The sequence below is a fragment of the Gigantopelta aegis genome, chromosome 13, assembly GCF_016097555.1.
Source record: "Gigantopelta aegis isolate Gae_Host chromosome 13, Gae_host_genome, whole genome shotgun sequence".
Lineage (NCBI taxonomy): Eukaryota > Metazoa > Mollusca > Gastropoda > Neomphalida > Peltospiridae > Gigantopelta > Gigantopelta aegis.
Genome location: NC_054711.1, coordinates 30320028 through 30344569, shown reverse-complemented (window position 1 = coordinate 30344569; position 24542 = coordinate 30320028). Strand labels below are relative to the sequence as shown.

The following is a 24542-nucleotide window of genomic DNA, read 5'->3' as shown; positions in this document are numbered from 1 at the left end:
GGGTGTCGTTAAACATTCATTCATTCATTCATTCCTACTATTTTAACACAAACTGGAAGTCAAATCACATTGCATTCTTAGGCTATTCATGATCATCCGTAAGAGCCCATCCACTGCTGAAGGTGATGGAAGATCTAGAGTAGTACATGTAAGCGTTCTTTGTATGGTAATGACATGAAACAAACAGGCTCATCTGCGAACACCACGGTTTGGACCCTTCAGTTTCCAAGGTGGAACATTTAGTACTTTGTCCATGCTCTCTACTGTCAGGTCATATACATTACAAATTAATTGTTATTCATATTTGTTCCCAGTATCTACCTTCTTTAAAAGAGTCGTTTAATTTCCTTTGAAATACTATAACATGAAATAACAGTATTACATCTCAGAGCATGATAAGTATTCTGCAGCTGGTACTAAGAGGTGTGTTTCCAATGCTATATTTATAGGAATGTTTTTTTTAAAATTTGTCCAATTGTTTCATGGATATCTGACATGTGAAAAGGCAGAAACCAACAGGACATCGGTGTCTTACTATGTACAACAATAGTTAGGCAGTAAATTGCCTGAACTATTATTCTGGCATCCGATTTCTCGTTGTTGGTCTTTATTGTTCAAGATTTATCTCAGTGTTACTACTCTACACTACATCGATCTCAGTACACACACACACAGACACACACAGACACACACACACACACACACACACACACACACACACACACACACACACACACACACACACACACACACACACACACACACACACACATACACACACATACACACAAACACACACATACACACACAAAGAGAGAGAGAGAGAGAGAGAGAGAGAGAGAGAGAGAGAGAGAGAGAGAGACACACACACACACACACGCACATGCACACACACCACACACACACACCACACACATAAACAGACAGACACACACGCACGTACACAAATACACACCACCACACATACACACCCACCCGCCCACCACACACACAGACACACACACAGACAGACATACACGCACGTACACGGAAACACACACACAGACGCCACACATACACACCCACCCACCCACCACACACACACACACAGACACACACACGTACACACACATACATACGCACACACCACACACACAAAAACACACACACACACAGACACACCACACACACAAACATAAACACACACACAGACACCACACACACACACACACACACACAGAGAGACACACACACACACATTTTACATTCAATGCAGATTCTTAAAAATGGGTTTTAAAGAGGAAATTAGTTAATTTTACATTGCTTTCTGTTCAGTTTGAGCCATTGACATCCTTCTCACGGGTTTGTATATCTCTAATTTGTGCATTTAGTTTGGTTAACAGAGAACAGAGACTTGTAGCGATCAAATACAACATGTCAGTATATTTCTCAAACATTTTGTTCCCTTCGTGTTTTGAACTTTGGACCAATGCCTGTCCGTCAATAATCAAGACTGACTTCCCGAGTAATTACTCAGATACATGTGGATCTTGAGTTTGTTCAAACTATGGGTATTGGTATTGGTAGCAAGTCATACTTTGTGGAAAGCAAAGCATTCACTTCCTGGTCGGCTTTATATATTGTAAATAGTCGGTGTGAAATTTCTCATTCAAAGCAAGGATTGTACCTAAATTGAATTATGTGCCTTTGGCCTTTTGACCATAAAATTACCACATTAAAATTTGCGAAGGATTTCATGTAACAACTGATGAACACATGCATGATAGACAGTGCACCATCGACTAGTTCATGTGATCATACAGATGTATCTATAAAGTCATAGCAACATGTACCAATACGAGTAGAAATACTGATCCCAGTCACTGCCCGGGTAAACACCGAAACCATTCATCAAATTGTAAATGTGAAATCAGCATTCTGGTTAATATTAAAGTATCATGTGGAATTATCATCTTGTACAGCACCGTACATCGTTGTCATACGAATATTTATTTTAATAAATATTTCTTTTCTATGAAAATCATTAATTGCAAAAAAGATTAAATGTTGGAGTACTTGAGATGCTAACTTATGAACTCTCATTTCTTTCGTCCTTTGTTTTCCTGCCAATACCTGATCAGCAGCTACAGGGCCAAATATATCAGTCTATCCATATTTTCATATATATATATATATATATATATATATATACAGTCAAACCTGCCTTCGCGGCCACCTCCATATGTCGGCCACCTGTCCATGGCGGCCACCCTCAGGTCCCCCCAATGAATTTTACTATACATTTTACCTCTATATGGCAACCACCTGCAAAACGCGGCCAACGGCCACACTTTTGTCATAAAAAAGCGAAAATGAACCTGCTATCGCGGCCACAATTGTTTTTAGTGCAAGTTATAAAGAAATGTCGGCAATCGTAAAAAAAACCGTAAGATGTTTTTGTTGATATAACCAATTGGCTTGATAAACAGCGGTCCTTTAAAGGTCGTCGGTCGCTTAGCTGTGTTCGTTAATTAACAAGTGTTTTTAATCTGGATTAACGGTGCGATGTACTAGTCATCGGCGGTGGTCATTAAACGCAATTGATAAGAGGGTATCTAGCCTAAAACAACTGGAGTTACACGTGTCAACTCTAAAAGGAATTAAATACTGCTGCAGTTTATTTCTGATATTTATTTTCAAAATGCCACCTAAACCCAGTAAGCCGATCGCGTTAACGTTTTTGCACATGTATATGGCTCCTTAATAGTTCTATTGCAACATACGTGTAATTGTTTTTAATAATTCGGACTTATATATGACCTGCATACGGCGGCCACCTCTCCATGGCGGCCACTTTTGTCATGTCCCACGAGTGGCCGCCATAGACAGGTTCGACTGTATATATATATATATCGGAACCTTTCCTGTGATGTTAGATAACTTTAGTTCATAGCGATGTGTGAAACTCCTATCATGGGTAAAATTTTGATATAATATTTTGATAGCTCATATCAAATCTTAAATTTGAGGAAAAGTGCAAGAGTATGGGTATATTTCCAACTGTTTGAATATATTCATTCTGTAAATCTGCGAACGATAATGTTTAAAGATACTTATTTTAGGGGTTGGTGGTTGAAAAATAGCCATATATCTTTAGGAATATTAATAATAGACCAAATGAATGCCAATTATGTTGAAGGCAAATCTTTTTAGCATTTCATAATTTTTCTGATCCAGTTTAGGACAATGGATATAAACCAGGCCTCGAAACGAAAAGGTTGGTACCTGGAAGGGGGGGGGGGGGGGGGGGGGTCAGTTTTTAAATTTGAGGTGGTGGTGATGTGTGTGTGTGATTGTTACATAATGATACACACAATATGTACATATAATTGTATTAACATAGTTTCTAATAAGATGGCTAATTATGAGCTAGGCCTACATTTTAAGATTACCATATTTAGATGGTCTTTGAACGAGGGGGGGGGGGGGGGGGGGCGCAGATCCTGGCCCGCCCAGGGCTATATGTGATATAAAGATATAACATATCAAGCCTCTGATTTTAGTTTCAGGGCGTCAATATTTGTTATCACCTACAAATCCAAAGATATTAATCAATTGATCCCCATTACATTGATATTACCCTACCCCGCCCCCGCTAAAATGTTACATCAGCGCTTGTACATGGTAGGTACAGACATAAATTGTTTTAAAAACTAATGTTAACATGTAGATTTAGGCATACACATTTTTGTTTTAACTATTTAAAATACATGTAAAAAATATATAAATTCCTCTTCGAGATCGTAACATCATTCTCCCAAAATTCTGTTTAGACGGTCGCCTCTTATTTCGATGCCTGTAAACATTATATACATACATGCATACATACATACATGCATACATACATACATACATACATACATACATACATACATATATATATATATGTCTATGTGTATGTGTATGTGTATATGTGTATGTGTATGTGTATATATATATATATATATATATATATATATATATATATATATATATATATATACATGTATATGTATATATATATATATATATATATATATATATATATATATATATATATATTTGTATCTGCATTGTTTAAAAACATAGATGTTCAAATATAGGTTTGCTGCGTACAAATAAATATGTTGTCCATGTAAAAAATTACATTTAGGGGGATCATAATATGAGTGTCTACAAAATTATTATTGGTCGAAAATACGTTGTATCCAAGTATAAAAGCGTGTTTTTGTTTTCGTTATTTTGACTACATAAGCATTATTTTTCAACACGTTTTTGGATTCAGCATATTTAAATTTGTTTTGAAAAATATGTTGTATACAATCCTAAAGAAATGATTACACAAAAATAAATTTAAAAAAAAAATGGTCTGTGACACTCTATTATACAATCAATTTTCAACAGATTTCATATACTACTATTTTGTTTGTCATTTTGACCTCCTAAACGAAATTTCTCAGATGGCCAACTATTTTTTTTTTAATCAGCACCCCGAAATTAGGTTAGAAAAACATGTTTGATATAATCCTAAATAAATACTCGTACGTCGATAAATAAGCGCTTTTCTCGAAAAGGGACCTGACTACAACATACTAGAGACACATTCTTTGATGAATATAGCACTTTATTAATCGGTATTCATACACATTCAGGCATGTGTGTACCTTCAAAGAGAGGCAAACCACACTCAGTGTGTAAAGAAGGAACATAGTATAGCTAAAATAGGTCCCGTGGGAATGTCATGTTAATTTTTGAAACCAGTGACATTTATAATCATTATTGTAATAAGAGTCAGACAAAAATATGGTTCCATTTTTTTTCTGATGAGTATTAAGGTCATTGTGAGGTCACCAAAGTTCACTACTATCACTTGATTCTGTTTTACGTTCACTGTTTTAATGGCACGCTGTATGTTTGTGTCAACCATGCGCCACATTTCAGTCAAGGGAGATCACTCTCTAATGACATCCATTGTGTATGTGCATCCATTGTAGGAGGGCTAAAGCCCCCCCCCCCCACTAACACACAACCGCCTGGTTCTGCTTTAAGCTGACACTGAACCATTGGCCCGCAGAACCGGTACCGGGGTGAGAACCGTGTACCTACCATCTTATATCCGATGGCTTAACCACGACACCTCCGAGGCCGGTACTTCCAAGTGCAAAGCGCCATTTTGCAACCAATGGAGATAACTCTTTAAAGACACCCACTGTGTGGAAAAACAACCCCACCTGCTTTTGTTTACCCTGACACTGAACTGATAGCCTGCTGCACACCAGACTTTCTCCTTTTACAGGCAAAACAACAACACATCCGTTTCAACTCGTTCCTAAACTTTCGCCCGGTGAAACAGTAAAACATGAAATTGATTGCGTGGTTCATATACATCATGTTGTCGATGACACTGTGGAGTAGGCGTGACACAGCCGTCTGTTTGAGCGTCCTCGGGATCCAGACATACCTCTCAACGATAAGAACGATCCCCATTGGTCCAGTGAGAAGGAGGAATGAAAAGGAGACCAATAGGAGCATCACTGTCATCTGTCTTTGGTTAGACTGGTTTTCGTTTGTTTTTGAATTGCGCAAGCTGAGGCACCTGCTTATGTGCTTCTTCATGTGATGTATCATGATTGTATTTAGAGCAAAGAGTGACATCATAGGCAGAATGCAGTAGAGCAAGGAATCGATCCACGGGAACGCTTTCTCCAGAAATAACTTGGTCGCTGGTTCTCTGGTTCGCCCGCAAAAATATTTGCCTAGAAAAAAAAAGCAAAAAAAAGAAGCATAAATGTAACATACTTAAAGGAAGGAAAATGTTTTACTTAACGACGCACTCAACACATTTTATTTACGGTTATATGGTGTCAGGCATATGGTTAAGGACCACACAGATTTAGAGAGAGGAAACCCGCTGTCGCCACTTTATGGGCTACTCTTTTTGATTAGCAGCAAGGGAACGAGAAATAGCCCAAATGTGCCCACTGACGGGAATCGATCCCAAACAGACCGCACATCAGGCGAGCGCTTTACCTCTAGGCTACGCCCCCCCCCCCCCCCCCCCCCCCGAAACACTTGGATGACAGAAATAGATAATCTAAACAACCAAATCTACGTTATGTCTGATTTCAATGATCTGAAACGGCTCTTTAATGCTTGCACATACCATAGTTTAAAACCCAGTAGTCGATGTATTTTTCGTGCCGGGGTGTCGTTAAACATCTATTCTATTCTATTCTATTCTGAAACTGCTCTAATATTGAAAATACACTGTAGTGTTTGAAAAACTAGGGTTTGTCACTTTAGGTATGTTAAGGGGCGGAACGTAACCCAGTGGTAAGGCGCTCGCTGGATGCGCGGTCGGTTTAGGATCGATCCCCGTCGGTGGCTCCATTGGACTATTTCTCGCTCCAGCCAGTGCACCACGACTGGTACATCAAAGGCCGTGGTATGTGTTATCCTGTCTATGGGATGATGCATATAAAATATCCCTTGCTGCTAATCGAAAAGAGTAGCCCATGAAGTGGCGACAGTGGGTTTCCTCCCTCAATATCTTTGTGGTCCTTAACCATATGTCCGACGCCATATATCCGTAAATAAAATGTGTTGAATGAGTTGTTAAACAAACCATTCCCTGCTTTCCAAGTGTTTCTAATAGCACGAAATGCATTTTATTTTATATTTTAAAAAACGCACGTACGTCTGAGAAGTAACGGTCATGGAGACGAGATCTAGTCTATTTTAAGTGTATTTCTCCGTTTCATCGGCATAGATGAAACTGTTTGATTCTGTTGTAACTACATCCACATATCTTATACGTTTGTAGATTGACCAAACTTAGTGTTAATTTTCACGGGTTGAAACTAGGGACTGCGCCTTTTTTAAAGGCAGTGCTTTTAATTGTAGTACATTTTTGACCCGTAGAAACGTTTTTACAACTAAAATTACATATTAAATACATATATCTTATTTAAAATGTCAGTGTCTGAATATCCAATGTCTTTCTTGTTATGATACTGTTTGCTCTGTCCAAACACTGCATTTTACCTCTGAATATTTTCATACATACGAAAACGTTTATATTAGGAAGTAAAATTATATATACTCCTCCAAAAATGTTAAGGATCGGTATTTACTTTGAACCAGAAAAGATAAAATGCTTAAATTTGGTTTCATCTATCGTTGTTAATTGTTTGTGCATGTGGTTATCTGTATAAAATGTGATTAAACAATCAAATCTGATAAAACGAAAACACGTACAAAATTCATACTGGTTTTCAATGATCAGCGGAACAGAAATTTTCATTATGTGTGAAAGTCAGTTCACTAATTGCTGTTTAGTAGCGCGTATGACCACCACGAGCATTAATCACTGCTCTTCAACGTCGCTGCATGCTCTGTATCAAGTGCCTAATGTCCTGCAGTGGAATGTTCTGCCATTCTCTAATCAGAGCATTTGCAAGGTTGTGTATTGTTATTGGTGGGTTATCAAGTCTTGAAATGCGTGTCTGAAGTTGATCCCAGATGTGTTCGATAGGGTTACGGTCGGGAGAAACAGCTGGCCAATCCATTCTTTAAATTGTCTCTTCTTCAAGGTAATCTCTCACAATTCGTGCTCTATGTGGCCGTGCGTTATCGTCCATTAGCACAAACTCAGGACCAATAATACCTGCACACGGTCTCACAAATGGATGTAGGATCTCATCTCTGTACCGAATTGCGGTAAGAGCTCCTTTCCTGATGACGTATAAGTCTGTACGACCATCCAAAGATATTCCATCCCATACCATAATTGACTCCCACCAAACCGATCGTGTTGCAATATGTTACAGTCAGCATGTCGCTCTCCAGGTTGACGCCAAACACGCCTACGACCATCGTTAAAGTCCAAGCAAAATCTTGACTCGTCTGTAAACAGAACAGGACGCCAATGACGACGTTGCCATCTGACGTGGTTTCGCGCCCACAACAATTGAGCGTGACAGTGACGTGGGAGCAGTATTGGCTTTACTGCTGGCGATAGGGTTCGGAAATTGGCTGCATGGAGTCTGTTTCTTAATGTTTGTGGGGTGATGCGGACTCCAGTGGCCTGGTGGAATTGTTTATTCGGGTTTGTAGCATCATTAAAACGATTTCGACGAGCCAATGTCACCATAAATCTGTCTTGATGCTGTGTTGTAGCTCGCGGTCTTCCACTCCTGGGTCTATCATGCAATTGTCCAGTATTATTGTAACGTGTTTATCATCTGGAAATAACACTTTGCGATACTGCAAGTGTTCTAGCCACCTGTCTTTGACTATGACCACTTTCAAGCATTCCGATTGCTCTGCCTCGTTCTTAAATTGTCAAATGGCGTCGTGGTGACATTGTAACTGAACTTTAACATTAAACGATGTGTAGTCTCAAACTAACGACATTCAATTTCATCAGAGCTTTCAATTTGCGATTTCAAAACAATGCGTTTTCACTCCGATTTTCACCCAAGCCACTTCAAGGCCCAGGTATGCACGTGCAAATTGTGCATAATGGAGTAAAACAATCTACACACAAAGTACGAGATCTCATTTTTACTCGTGAAACTAAAAATAACACTTTTCATCTTTATATAAGAAAATATACTCTTCAAAAGAAGAAACGCAAAACCACATTGTCGTAACATTTGGAGAATTGATTTAATTGTTGAATGGTGAGTCCGATAATTACCAAATGTTGCAGGATTGTTCACAATTCACTCTAGTCCATTGTGAGTAAGTGATAGGACACACCACCAAGGTCAAGGTCATCTGGAGTCAATACCGGGTGTGGCCTCCGCGTGTGTTGACAACTGCCTGGCACCGCCTGCCCATTGAAGCAACCAGAGTACGGATGACGTCCCGGGGGATGGTGGCCCACTCGGCCTGCAAGGCTGCTGCCAGCTCGGGCAGGGTCTGGGGCTGTGGTTGTCGCTGTCGGAGGCGTCGGTCCAACTCGTCCCATAGATGCTCAATTGGGTTCAAATCCGGTGATATCGATGACCAAGGAAGGACATTAATGTTGTTGTTCTGTAGGAAAGCCGTTGTGAGACGTGCTGTGTGAGGCCTGGCGTTGTCATGTTGGAACACTGCGTTGGCGTTGGCCATAACTGGAACGATGTGTGGCCGGAGGATCTGGTCAATGTAGCCCTGTGCATTCAGGTTGCCCTGCACGTGGACCAGGTCAGTTCTGCCAGTGTGTGAGATGGCTGCCCACACCATGACACTACCCCCGCCGAATCTGTCCACTTCCTGTACGCAGTTTGCCGCATAACGTTCACCACGACGCCTATACACGCGACATCTTCCATCATGACGTCGGAGCAGAAATCGGGACTCGTCACTGAACCACACCTGTCTCCATCGCAGTTGAGGCCATTGTCGATGAATCTGGCACCACTGCAGTCGGAGTCGACGGTGTTGTGGTGTTAAGATGACACCTCGAACTGGACGTCTGGCACGAATTCCTACCTCACGTAGGCGGTTCCGTACGGTCTGGTCGGATATCCTGCGCAAACCTGGTATTGCTGCGGCTGTGGAGGTGGCAGTAGTCAATCGTTCCCGAAGGTGGCGTACCCGGATGTAGCGGTCCTGCCCGGGGGTAGTGACCCGTGGTCGACCGGATCTAGGGAGGTCACGTGTTGATCCATGTTGCTGGTAACGGTCCCACAGTCTGGAGATGGTGCTTGGGGACACATGGAATGCCCTGGCAACGGCCGTTCTGGATTCGCCTGCGTCTAGTCGGCCGATGGCATTGTTTCTCTGCGGTTCACTGAGACGTGGCATGTCCTGGATTGTCAACTGTCGGCCAGATACAGAGGCCAGGCAAGCGAACACCCTGCACTTTTATACTGTCGGTGTTCATGTTGCACGTGCAGACAACGCACGTGCAGTGGTGACATGGTTTGCACGTGGCTGCGTTTTTGCGAATATTCACATTTTGGAACTTTATTGTACAGTAGCTGCGTTTTATCGAATGTAACCGTGGGAATGTGTTTGGGACATGCAATGACCTTATATTCACAAAGCATGAACCGGTAGGAAACATAAAATCGGAGTTATAACCCATTTGTACCCTTTTGCGTTTCTTTTTTTGAAGAGTATATTATATATTTAATATATGACCCTTAACTTTTTTGGAGGAGTATATATTAGAAATATTAGGACGACGAGAAAAAACATTCGATATACAGAATCTTATATTGGAAAAAACATAAACTGCATTCAAGATGTAACTTTAGCTGTCGTATAGATAATAATACATGAGTGGCCGTTAGATGCCATTTATCTTACAACGAGTTGTTTTAAAATGTATTTAACAAGCGAAAGCATATCCTCAAAAACCAGGTTTTAAGCAAATTTTAACATCTTTTTCGACAAAGCTATTTACACCCATTGCACTTGTTGCTAACTTACGCATCACAGACAAATGCTTGTCAGGTTAACTGTACGTCACAGTGTAATCGATTTCGATCTTGCTGTTTTTATTTATTGGATGTATGGCGTTGGTGACCTGGTCATCGGTGACCTAGTCATCACCTAGGAGCAGCCAGTCGTATGTCTTGAAATTGTTAACAAACGTACACGTGTAAACAAGTACGTGTTATTAACAATAACGCATGGTGTTCTCACCAACGGGTGTGTAACAAAAAATATACATTATTTGGAGATATGTTACAATGGTTGCAAACTCAGCATGGTACCTGTAAGAGACGTTTCCATTGCAGATACCACGTACAACCTTTAATATACTGGTTGTGAGGCACTGGTTGGATCCTACGACCCATCACGCATCAGGCGAAAGCTCTCCCACTGAGCAACACCCTGCCCTTTCGGAACCAGACGTCTGGGACAATTGCACTTTAAAGGAGTTTGCTGCATTGTCAGATGATTCCGACTAATAAAATATTTTTACGATTAAACTTACATTTTAAATATATGTTCTTGTTTAGAATATCAGTGTCTGTATATTTAATGTGTTTCTGGTCGTCTTAATATTTGTAAGAAGCCGAAACTGGATTTTGTCTTCAAAATAATTTCTTACGTACGAAAAAATAATGTTTTGAGAAATAAAATGAAATTTAACTTAGTACAAATATTAGAACGATCAGAAACACGTTTAATATACAGTCACTAATATTGTATACAGAAAGAAATATATTTGATATGTAATTACAATCGTTAAAAAGTCTCTGTTAGTCGATAACATGTTAACAAACTCAGGAATGTCCCTTTACGGCATGACATAAACCGACTAGGTGAATCGATTTACGTCTGGTATAGAGTGGTTATTGACTGTCTATGCACCTAAACACCGAAACATATTTGTTTAAACTTTGGAATGTTATGGTATGTTTTACCCAGGTAATGCGGGCTTGAACAACTGCTGGATATAAACGCATGCTCTATGACTAATTTGATTCACTGACTGACTGACAGCTTAAATATAGGTGGATAGGCGGATAAATGAATCAATTGGGTAAGTGACCAAGTGAATCTAATTCCCAGACTGGCTGACTAACTGATTGACAGATTGTTTGACTGACTGACTGACTGACTGACTGACTGACTGACTGTTTGACTGACTGACTGACTGGTGGACTGACCGACTGACAGCGACTGTCTGTCTGTGTGACTGCCTGACTGACATTCGGATTTTCTTACGATTAACTGATTGACTGTTTGACTAACTGACTGACTCACTGTTTGACTGACTGACATACTGACGGAATCGCTGAGTTACTTGTTGACTAACTAACTTAACTGCCTGACTGACCAACCGATTCACTGACTGATTGAATATCTGACTGACATGTTGACAGACTGAAGAACGGACTGATTCAGACACTAACTGATATATTAACCGACTGAGAAGATGTCTGGCTGACCCCAATTTAGTTTGAAATATGCCTAGTAAATAGAGGATATTTCATGGTTTTTTGTCAAATATGATTTATATCTCATCGATTGCGCGACGTGTGATATGCAAACTTCACGAGATGAGATATAAATCATATTTGACAAAAAAAAAACATTTTTCTATTTATTATATAACATTTGTAAATTTACATTTATTTTTAAAATGCCAGCAGTAAAATAGTTCCGGCTTTCTGACAATGAAGATAACACTTTCTGCAGTGACGTTAACACATTTTAGAGTGAAATAGTGAAATGTTCACTCTAAAATGTGTTATTGTCACCGAGTGATTAATAACACTTTTATTTCACTGATATTTTAGGATATTTCACTAAATGTTATATAACAATGACTGCTATCACTCACCCGTCGTTCTCGACACCTTCGCCGTCCTGATGAATACGTGACACAGATTGAGACCAAACGAGAAGACTCCGCAGCAGACGATCACGACGACAGTCCTCCTCATGGAGATCCACAACTGCGCCTTCAGCGGGAACACGACCACGATGAACCTCTCCACCGTCACAGCCACCACCAGGAGGACGTTGTAGTGGATAGAGAAGTAGAAGACTACGAAGACGAGTTTGCAGGTGACGTCGTTGATGAGGTCCAACTGCGATACCTCACGGTTCGCGTACCAAAACGCACTGACCAGCAATATAAGAGTGTCCAGGACAGAGATCACCGCCAGGTACATAGAGGTGGTGCTCTTACGGAAGGAGGAAAATACCAACACGACGAACGTAATGGCGTTTCCGGGAATCCCGATGAATAGTAGTACCGGAAGGTAATAAAGGTGGATTTGCACTGAGATCTGGTACTCGAGAAAGTCTTCAAGTGTTATCGCAGTGTTTGATTGTGTCGTAGTGTTTGAATATTCGCACGAATTTGAAGTGAATTCGCTGGAAGTCGTAATATTATATTCACTGGTACTCGATTCCATGATTTTCATTCATTCAATTTCCACTGATATCCCGTTTCAAAGCTGTATATCCATCGTCTTTCGACATGGCTTATTCCTACAGTGGTTAACTTCAGTGTCTGCGAGAACGAGAGAGAGAGTTTCAACATCGGTCTCAATAGCAAGTGCAAAGGCACTCCTCCTATTCGACGAAGTATAGATTGTAATCACATGAGCGGTTAATCGGATGGCCAGTGAAAACAACCCATAACAACTGGGAGGATGTAACGTCCTGAGAAGAGGCTGTCCATCTATAGACGAAGTACTTGACTGGGATTTACTGGAGGAGCAGTCACAATTTTGTCCTGACATCTTTTGGACTCTATCACGTGTAGAGTTACGACCGATGATATCCCAACACAGCTGTCGAAATAGCATTTGTGCTCTGTGTTCTGCAGATTGAGATTTTTCAATGACGTCTTGGAGGTAAAAGTCCTAAAGATTTATGGCAACATTAATGACCTTGTCAAACATTCTTTGGAATCTGTCTTGAGCAGATATACAGTTGATGGCATCCCAACACAAACTGTGTAAATATTCATTGACCTCTGTCTCATCTAGGTTGAGATTTCTCAAACAAACAAGTCTTGGGAGTAAAATCTTAAAGTTTCATACGGATAGTAATAACCTGGTCATTTGGAATATATCTTTCGCAGATATACGGTTGATGCAATCCCAATACAAACTGTCGTAATGTCCAAACAAGTCTTGGGTGCAGAATTCCTAAAGTTTCATGAGAACATTAACTACCTTGTCAACGCCTCCTTTGGGATCTATCTTGTACAGAAATACTGTTAAAGACATCCCAATACAAACTTTAACTGTCCACTGAAAACTATCTCCTGTGGGCTAAGATTTGTTAAGTCAGTCTTGGGAGTAAAGTCCTAACAATTCATCAGAACAGTAATAACCTTGTCAAAACATCCTTTGGAATTTGTCTTGTGCAAATATACATTTGATGGCATCCAAATACAAACGGTGTAAATGCATACTGAGCTCTATCTCCTGTATGTTGAGAGTTTTCTTACAAGTCTAGGGAACATAATTCCTTTGGAATCTGTCTTGAGATAAACGGTTGATGTTATTCCAATAAAAACTGTGTTAATGGCCATTGAGCTATATCTCCTGTAGATTGACATTTGTCAAACAAGTCTTGGGGGTAGAATTCATAAAGATTCATAGGAACATTAACGACTTTGTCAAAACATTCTTTTGAATCTGTCTTGTGCACAGATACGAAAATATATTCACTGGTCTAGGTCTGCTGCACTTGAGATTTGCCAAACCAGTTTTGGAAGTGACAATTCCACAAAGACGGATAAGGAAATATGTATGGTCCTAGAAAGCACTAATGACCTTGTCAAAACCTCCTTTGGATTCTGTCTTGTCCAGAGGAACGTTTTTGGCATAAGTTAATAGTTATATCGTCCAGATTGTATACGTAGTAGTTACTTTCAGTGTCAGCAACAACCTAATGTCTCAACGTCGTACATTCATACGTCTAAGTTATCTTCGGTGTCACAAATAAACAATGATTCACGGTGAAAACATTGGTATAGTCATACGTAGTAGTTAAAACCAGCGCCAGCGAAAACAAATGTTTCATGTCTAAGGCATCTTCGGTGTAAAAAAAACAAACAAGCAATAACTCATCGTGGAAACACTTGTATTGTCGTACGTAGCAGTTAAAACCAGTTCCAGCAACAACAGATGTTTCAACGTCGCATTTAACCGTGGCCTTCTGTTGAAAAGTGACGTCATAATAAATGCATCCATTGTGTCTCTGTGCGTGTATATCCGGCCAATGAACAGCGCACCTGTCTTTGTCGCGTCTGTTGACTATTTACGTAATGTGACTATTTCGTATTACTATTTCCTGTATTCTCTGTATTTACTCTTGCCATCTCGCTATCTCACGCAAATGAAGTGTGTTTGTTTTAAGCTTTCATCGCCATAATCCTGCCTTCGTGGTATCGATCACAGGTACTTCGTCTTTGAGAATTCAATTATTTATCGAAAAATAATGCTACCAGTCGAAACATTATTTCTCGATCTTGATGGATCCGCGCCAAATGATGGAATCAGTGATGGGTGAGTGATTGGCATGTAGGTTAATCTACAAACGTGCAAAACATCTGGATAAAGTTACAATAGAGTGAAACAAGAGCCTGTGACGTTGTGATGGAGAAATATCCTTTACAAATACACTTTCGTTACTTCCCAGAGGTACGTGCGTTTTTAAATATATGATAAATGCATTTCATGGTATTAGAAACACCTGGACGACCAGAAATACTTCGGATGTACGGAAATGGTTAATTTAAACTATAAAATTTAAGTAATGTCTGAGTTGAATTATAAAACAAAAAAAACAAAACAAAAAAACCCAAAACAAACAGAATAACAACAACAAACACCAACAATCCACCCCCCCAAAAAAAACAACAACACCAAAACACCCCCCACCCCCCCCAAACCCCCCCAAAAAACAACAACCCACCTATAAGAACAAATACTGCTGACAGATGGGTTTGTGTAAATAAAGAAAGAAAGAAAGAAAGAAAGAAAGAAACAAACAAACAAACAAACAAAACCTAAATAAATAAATTTTAAAAAATACACCCACCAAAAAATGTCCCCCAAAAGCCCTCAAAACAACTCACTCAAAAAAAAAAAACCCCCACCCAAACAATAAAACAAAAAACCCAAAAAAAACCCCAAACAAACAAATAAGCAAAAATAAACAAAAGAACAAAAAAGCCAACAACTGAGGCATACATGTTCCCAATTTCCTCAAATTAATGAAAACATAAAAATATCTTCAAAACTATTTAAATAGTTAACAAGATTGCGTTCCTTGAGCAATCTTGATTTGAGTTTGTGTAGTTTAATATGGACTTCCCCGTCGGTAGACCCATTAGGTTATTTCTCTGTCCAGCCAGTGCACCACGACTGGTATATCAAATATCGTGGTATGCGAGGTATGTGCTGTCCTGTCTGTGATGGTGCATATAAAAGATCCCTTATTGCATTAGGGAAAATGTAGCGGATTTCCTCTAATGACTACGTGTCAGAATTACCAAATGTTTGACATCCAATAGCCGATAATTAATAAATCAATGTACTCGAGTGGTGTCGTTAAATAAATAAAAAAACATAACTGTTTATGGCAGCAGTTATTTTAAGCAATATGTGGACTGTCTAACGGCTACTGCCCGAACAAAAATCCCGAGCGAGTTCTTAAGAGCTCAGTCGGTAGGTGTACGGCCACTACACCCTCTTCTCTTTCACAAACCACTAACCAACTACCAACTAACCTATAGATAGCTGATGTGTGTGTCCAGGAATTGGATATAAGCACGAAAATAAGTCCAAACACAGAGTGGTCCGCACCGTTTGATTTTTTAAAACAATGTTAATTCATTTTATAGTTGAGAATTCAATTGTTGGGTGGGGTGGGTGGGGGTGGGGGATGGTTAGCTCGACTTATGCACGATCGATCTAGGATCGATTCCCGTCGCTGGGCCCATTGGGCTATTTCTCACAAAGACAGCGGTATGTACTCTCATGTCTATGGGATGGTGCATATACACGATCCCTTGCTGCTAATCGAAAAAGAGTAGCCCATGAAGTGGCGACAACGGGTTTCCTCTCTCAGTATCTGTATGGCTCTTAACCATATGTCCAACGTCATATAGCCGTAACTAAAATGTGTTGAGTGCGTCGTTAAATAAAACATTTCCTTCCTTGCATATAAACGTAGCTAAAATGTGTTGAGTGCGTCGTTAAATAAAACATTTCTTTCCTTCCATATAAACGTAAATAAAATGCGTGGAGTACGTCGTTAATAAAACATTTCCTTCCTTCCATATAAAGTTAACTAAAATGTGTTGAGTGCGTCATTAAATAAAACAACCCCTTCATTCCATTTAAACGTAACTAAATGCATTGAGTGCGTCGTTAATTAAAACATTTTCTTTCTTCCATATAAACGTAACTAAAATGTCTTTTGAGTGCGTCGTTAAATAAATATTTCCTTTCTTCCATATAAACGTAACTAAAATGTCTTGAGTGCGTCGTTAAATAAACATTTCCTTTCTTCCTTCCTTTAATTATTTAGTGGTGAATTTAAATTGTGCATGAAGTTATCCCAACAGTACCAGTACCAGCTGGGTTGGACATGGTCGTGTCCTTTAATCCTTTTTATTTTGTCTTTGAAAGGGAAATTTTTGATAAGGTATATTGGCCTTAAACTGTATCCTAATCGGCCGCGAGCGATTATTTTATACATCATTTATTTCAATTGCCGCATCCTAACCGCACGCGCGCGACGCGACAAGTAAATCTATCGCGTCGCGCGCGTGCAGTTGGGATGCGGCAATGGATATCAATGATTTCTAAAATAATCACTCGCATCGCTCGCGTCGCTCGCGGCCGGTTGGGATAGAGCTTTACACTGGTCTTGTCTTCCAATGTATAACCGCCGTATGCACAGCCAGCCCTCATTAGCAGAGAATATATCAGGTTAGGTCAGAGTGTTTAACGTGCATATTCAGAGCAAAATGTTGTAGGGCACACCTGTCCTGGGCATAGGTGCCGGTCTCGGCCGGCTCCTCCGTCCAGGACAGGAAAGGGGAGGGGTGGTTTGGAGGGGGACCGCCTGCACTAGCAGGCGCAAGGGAGCACCAGCAGTCCGACCGGGGCCGGTAACAGGCGGAGGGTGGTATGGTGCTATGGAATTTGTAATGTCCCGTAGGATAAAGCCAAAGAGAAAGGGTGCGCAGTTTTTGTGAAGAAAATTAGGCGCAATAATTATTTTGAACGGTCCGCCAAAAAGAAAAATAGGGAGCTACGTATAGTTTTGGAAGATTAGAATATATACCCAGCCTCTGCAAATATGGCGGCCTCCGTTATGGTTGTATTTATAGAATTCATCTTTGTACACAATATTTAGCAACATCTGTATGCTAGTCGGCTGGAATGGGTGCGAAGAGACCCTTGCGAAAGAAAGAAGGAACTCTTTTATTTAACGACGCACTCAACACATTTTATTTACAGTTATATGGCATCAGACATATGGTTAAGGACCACACAGATATTGAAGGGAAAAACCCACTGTCGCCACTTCATGTGCTACTCTTTTCGATTAGCAGCAAGGGATCTTTTATATGCACCATCCGACAGACAGGGCAGTACGTACCACTGTATTTGATATACCAGTCGTGGTGCACTGGCTGGAACGAGAAATAGCCCAATGGGCCCACCGACGCGGATCGATCCCAGAACAACCGCGCATCGAGCGAGCGCGTTACCACTGGGCTACGTCCAGCCCCCACGTATTGCTCAATTTCGCAGAAAGAAAACCCCATTTTGAGGTGCTAAAATCACCTAGGACGACCAGAGACACTTCCGAGTATAATGGATGTATACTTTAAGCAAAAGATTCTAAATAGTGTGTAAGTTAACAACAAAATTTCGTAATAGTCAAAGATTTTAGTCAAAGTTATCATCAACAACTTTAATTAATTAATTAATTAAATCATCAACAACTGTAATTAATTAATTATTAATAATAATAATAATAATAATAATAAAAATAAAAATAATAATAATTATTATTATTAAAAAAAAAAAATTGGGGGGTGGGTTGGGGGGGGGGGGGGATCAGTTAAATATAAATGGTTTAGAATAGTCAAATCTATTTTTTTTATATATTTTTTGTAATTGTATCTATCTGCCTGTGTTCAATGAAGTACCCGGGCAAGAGGATGTTACTAATTTTAGTTAGACTTTGAGAACTGATTTTTGTGTATTGACGACTTGAAACTACATGTCCGGATCCGGAAGCTGAATATCCGAATAACTGAATACATTTATAGACTGGCTCTTTTGTTTTATTATATAACTGTCCTTTAGGTGGGTTTTTTAATAACTTGAATCCAGATTAACGGGGTTTCTGGATAACTGCAATCCGGATTAACGGGGTTGCTGGACAATTGGCGTCCGGATTAACGGTGTTTCTGAATAACTTGAATCCGGATTAACGGGGTTTCTGGATAACTTGAATCCGGATTAACGGGGTTTCTGGATAACTGGTATCCGGATTAACGGGGTTTCTGAATAACTTGAATCCGTATTAACGGGGTTTCTGGATAACTGGAGTCCCGATTAACGGGGTTTCTGAATAACTGGAGTCCGGATTAACAGGGGGTTTGAATAACTGGAATCCGGATTGACAGGGTTACTTGATAACTGGATTCCGGATTAACAGGGTTTCTGAATAACTGGAGTCCGGAATAACATAGTTTTTGAATAACTGGAATCCGGATTAACGGGTTTTCTGGATAACGGGAGTCCGGAATAACAGGGTTTCTGGATAACTGGAATCCGGATTAACGGGGTTCAACTTTATAACCTTTTCATAGAAATAGTTTTGGTCACAAGAGAGACAAAACCCACCCCAGCCTGATACGTTTCGTGTATCGCTTAGCAGCAAGGGATCTTTTTTTTTAGCATTTCCACTATTGGATAGCACTGGCCACGATCTATACTATACCAGTGTGATACACTGGTTAAAATGATAAACATTCAAATGTATCCATTCACTTCTGGGAACCAATGGTAACACATTCGCCTGATGCGCGATCGATGCCTACCGATGGAACCATTGGGCAAATTCTCGTTATAGCATGTAACAAAGGCCGTTGGAGAAATTTAATTTTGTGTGTGTGTGTATTGACATACATCAGAAAACAAGAAGTTTGTTTTGTGTAACGATACCACTGAAGCACATCGACTAATTAATAATCAACTATTGGATGTCAAACATTTAATAATTCTGACAATTAGTCTTAGAGAGGAAACCCGCTACATTTTTTCCATTAGTAGCAAGAGATCTTTTATATGCACCATCCCACAGACAGGATAGCACATACCATGACCTTTGATATACCAATCTTGGTCCACTGGATGAAACGAGAAATAGCCCAATGGGTCTCACCGATAGGGATCGATCCTAGACCAATCGCGCATCAAGTGAGCACTTTATCACTGGGATACGTCCGGCCCCTTTTTTGTTTAACGAGCACTTTTTTATGTGCACTATCCCACAGACAGGATCGAACACACGACGGCCTTTGATATACCAGTCGTGACAATTCGCCCAATAGACCCACCGGCATGGATTGATCCTAGACCGACCGCGCCTCAGGTGAGAGCATTATCACTGGGCTGGGAAGAAAGCACTGATTATATAGCCTATTGTATTCTGCGTGTGCATTTTACGATTGAGCTAAATCATACTCTGTACATTTCAAATGGAAATTATATGCATCATTTGTCACCCTGATGCAGTTGCTGATAACAAATATTGATAAAACACACCTGTTTCTACAGATAACACCTTTATTTGTGAGCGAAATGCTGGATATGAAATTGAAAAACGTTATTACAAATGATAACACTTCAGGGTGCCCTTGGGGGTGATTTACGATTAATAGTGATTTCTGTGTTATATTTTTGCATGGACAGTTTTCATGTGTACAAATTAAAGGGACATTCCTGAGTTTGCTGCAATTTGTAAGATGTTGTCGACTAACATAGACTTTTTAACGACCGTAATAACATATCAAATATATTTTCCTGCATAAAATATAGTGTGGCTGTATATTAAAAGTGTTTCTGATCGTTGTAATATTTGTACTAGGTTAAATTTAATTTTATTTCCTAAAATATGTTTTTTCCATACGTACGAAATTATTTGACGACAAAATCCATTTTGGGCTACTTAGAAATATTAAGACGACCAGAAACACATTGAATGTACAGACACTGTTACTCTAAACAAGAAAATGTATTTAATATGTAAGTTTAATCGTAGAAATATTTTATTAGTCGGAAACATCTTACAATGCAGCAAAATCAGGAATGTTCCTTTAAAGGAGAACTTCATTATAAAAGAAAGACAACACCAGACAAAAGCTTTCACCAATGTTTAGTTAAATATCACGAGATGACATTACATGTGTTTTCATTTCCAATAAAGGCTATTTCAATTTTATAAAACATTATTGAAAATCTTGCATTAAATTTACTTTTGATGTAAAACGAAACAAAATCAGTAGTTGACTGTTATTAAATAGTGATGTAATTCTTATGATTTTCTGCTGTATGAAAAGAATATTTTCACGAACTGAACATTTGGTTTTCACTCATTACGACTTTGTATTCGAGAATACACTATGAAATTACCATCTTAATTAAACCTCCACCCAAAAATACCAAACAACTCCCCCACCAACTCTAAAAAAACACCACCAACAAACAAACACACACAAAAAAAAAAACAAGACAATAATAATAAGAAGAAGAAATAAGAAATAAAAAGAAAAACTCAAAGTAAAACACCCAGATCGAAAAGCAAGAAAAACAAACAAATAATAAACAAACAAATATAAAGAAAGAAAGAAGTGTTTTATTTAACGACGCACTCAACACATTTTATTTACGGTTATATGGCGTCAGACATATGGTTAAGGACCACACAGATTTTTTTTAGAGGAAACCCGCTGTCGCCACATAGGCTACTCTTTTACGACAGGCAGCAAGGGATCTTTTATTTGCGCTTCCCACAGGCAGGATAGCACAAACCATGGCCTTTGTTGAACCAGTTATGGATCACTGGTCGGTGCAAGTGGTTTACACCTACCCATTGAGCCTTGCGGAGCACTCACTCAGGGTTTGGAGTCGGTATCTGGATTAAAAATTCCATGCCTCGACTGGGATCCGAACCCAGTACCTACCAGCCTGTAGACCGATGGCCTGCCACGACGCCACCGAGGCCGGTCAAATATAAAGAGTGCATAAGAAAACAAACTGCATGATATTTTAGTTAAAAAAACTCGGCCCTAATGAACAAAATTTGAAAATGTGTAAATATTGTATTCAAAATTTATTATATTAGTAATACTATCTAAAAAGGTACATGGCAAGCGATCGTCCAAATAAACAAGAAACAAAACAAAACATGTTCTTTCAGCGAAAGTCAGCAAAATGACATTTTGGCTACGTAGACAATTAGTTCTAAGTATCTTACCTTGTCATTGCACTTCACATCGTTTACATTACATTGCTATTTCAAAGTACGATCAGACTACATTGGTGATATCAAACTAAAAAGCGACGATACACATACAGAAGTTCACATATCGTCAATTATCGAAAACCGTACGAAATCGAAAACCGTATTATTTTACTTCCTGGTATTTTGTAATGTCTGTGCATGCTCGATCGTTGACACAACAACTTCTTGTTAAGGAAGTACACTTAAAACAAATTTCCTTAAAAATGCGAAAGAAAAGAAGTAAGAATAAGTTTTATGCACAATGAAACTTATTATTAAAGTTAAAGGGACATTCCTGAGTTTGCTGCATTGTAACATGTTTCCGACTAATAAAATATTTCTACGATTAAACTTACATATTAAATATATTTTCTTCTTTAGAATGTCAATGTTTGTATATTCAGTGTGTTTCTGGTCGTCTTAATATTTGTAAGTAGCCCAACCTAGATTTTGTCTTCAAATAATTTCGTACGTACAAAAAAAGCTATATTTTAGGAAATAAAATGAAATTTAACCTAGTATAAATATTAGAACGATCAGAAACACGTTTAATATACAGCCACTAATATTTTGTGCAGAAAAAATTATTTGATATGTAATTACAATCGTTAAAAAATACCTGTTAGTTGATAACATCTTAAAAGTTGCATCAAACTCAGGAATGTCCCTTTAATTTGTGCCCTGGAATCTTACTGAATGCACCGGCCTCGGTGGCGTCGTGGTGGGCCATCGGTCTACAGGCTGGTAGGTACTGGGTTCGGATCCTAGTCGAGGCATGGGATTTTTAATCCAGATACCGACTCCAAACCCTGAGTGAGCGCTCCGCAAAGCTCAGTGGGTAGGTGTAAACCACTTGCACCGACCAGTGATCCATAACTGGTTCAACATAGGCCATGGTTTGTGCTATCCTGCCTGTGGGAAGCGCAAATAAAAGATCCCTTGCTACTAATCGGAAAGAGTAGCCCATGTAGTGGCGACAGCGGGTTTCCTCTCAAAATCTGTGTGGTCCTTAGCCATATGTCTGACGCCATATAACCGTAAATAAAATGTGTTGAGTGCGTCGTTAAATAAAACATTTCTTTCTTTCTTACTGAATGCAATGCAAATGCATGCCTAAACAGCAACAGGTGCACGACGGAATCCACACAACCAAACATGTCTGCTAGCACTGCCGATTGAGTAATGAGTGGTCACTTCCGAATAGCCGCTTTCAGGTCACGTGACTGTTTTCGTGGGAAAAGCCAATTTTGTTTTGTTGCCAACGTTGATAACGTCATATAGTACGGTTTTTGCTAATGCTTTTAAAATGACGTTTTCTTACCACCTGGTGCAATTCTTGATGAAACAGAGATAACATATGAATATGTACTTACCTTTTTATTTCTAAATTGAACAAGGTAAACATTAATGTCGTTAATTGATAGCCTGACATGACTGAGCATGCACAACAGCCATTTCCTCTTAGTCGTACGATTTTCGATTAAACGAGGATACGTTTTAAAAAAAAACAAAACGGTTTTTAATTGAACGTCATAACAACCCTTTCTGTTAAATCTATGATCACAATGGATGGCGGGCGTATTGGAAATTAGTCTTAAGAAATTGCGGGCCCGCCATTGCTTATGACATGTAACGAGACCCTTATTATATATGTTTAATGGCTATGTATATAATACATTATGATACGAATCGTGATGTCATCTATCGCGATACAAAAATTATAATAATACCCATCCCTAATTATGTTCGATTTATGGCAATGTAACCACAATCCGGTCATATACGAAAACATTGATAATATGTTAGATATGTTTATCGTATTAATGGCTGAATTTGGGAAATGGTTTATTTAACGACGCACTCAACACATTTTATTTACGGTTATATGGCGTCGGACATATGGTTATGGACCACACAGATATTGAGGGAGGAAACCCGCTGTCGCCACTTCATTGGCTACTCTTATCGATTAGCAGCAAGGAATCATTTATATGCACTATCCCATAGACAGGATAGCACATACCACGGCCTTTGATGTACCAGTCGTGGTACACCGGCTGAAGCGAGAAATAGCCCAATGGGCCCACTGACGGGGATCGATCTCAAACCGACCGCGCATCAATCGAGCTCTTTACCACTGGGCTACGTCTCGCCCCTGGCTGAATTACATACGTTTCTCAACAAATTAAATGTATGTGTTTTCTGGCAATATTTAGTTTTTCTGTTTACCATGTCAATTGTGATACTCTATAATATCATCTCTCTATGACTATATATCAAAATTACCGAAATGTTTGACATCCAATAGTCCAGTAATTAATAAATCAATGTACTCTAGTGGTGTCGTTAAACAAAACAAACTTTCTTTATGATATCACCTCCGCGTCCCCTCATTGCTCCACAACTGACTACACGCGTTTGTGTTTTGCTTTAGTAAATATTATGATTTGTTGACGAGATATTGCAACTTTAAATATATTGGAAAGTGAAAAATTAATTACGTCAATGGAAGC

General features: G+C 39.3%; 1 protein-coding gene across 1 annotated transcript; it reads right to left on the bottom strand.

Annotated features, from left to right (window-relative positions):
* Window positions 1-4646: 4646 nt before the first annotated feature.
* On the bottom strand, window positions 4647-14856 carry LOC121387664 (thyrotropin-releasing hormone receptor-like). The gene is made up of 2 exons (XM_041518850.1): window positions 12311-14856; window positions 4647-5774 (listed from the first exon to the last, which is right to left on the bottom strand). Exons 1-2 carry the CDS (start codon window positions 12897-12899, stop codon window positions 5260-5262), a joined length of 1104 nt encoding a protein of 367 aa, XP_041374784.1. The 5' UTR covers window positions 12900-14856; the 3' UTR covers window positions 4647-5259.
* Window positions 14857-24542: the final 9686 nt, after the last annotated feature.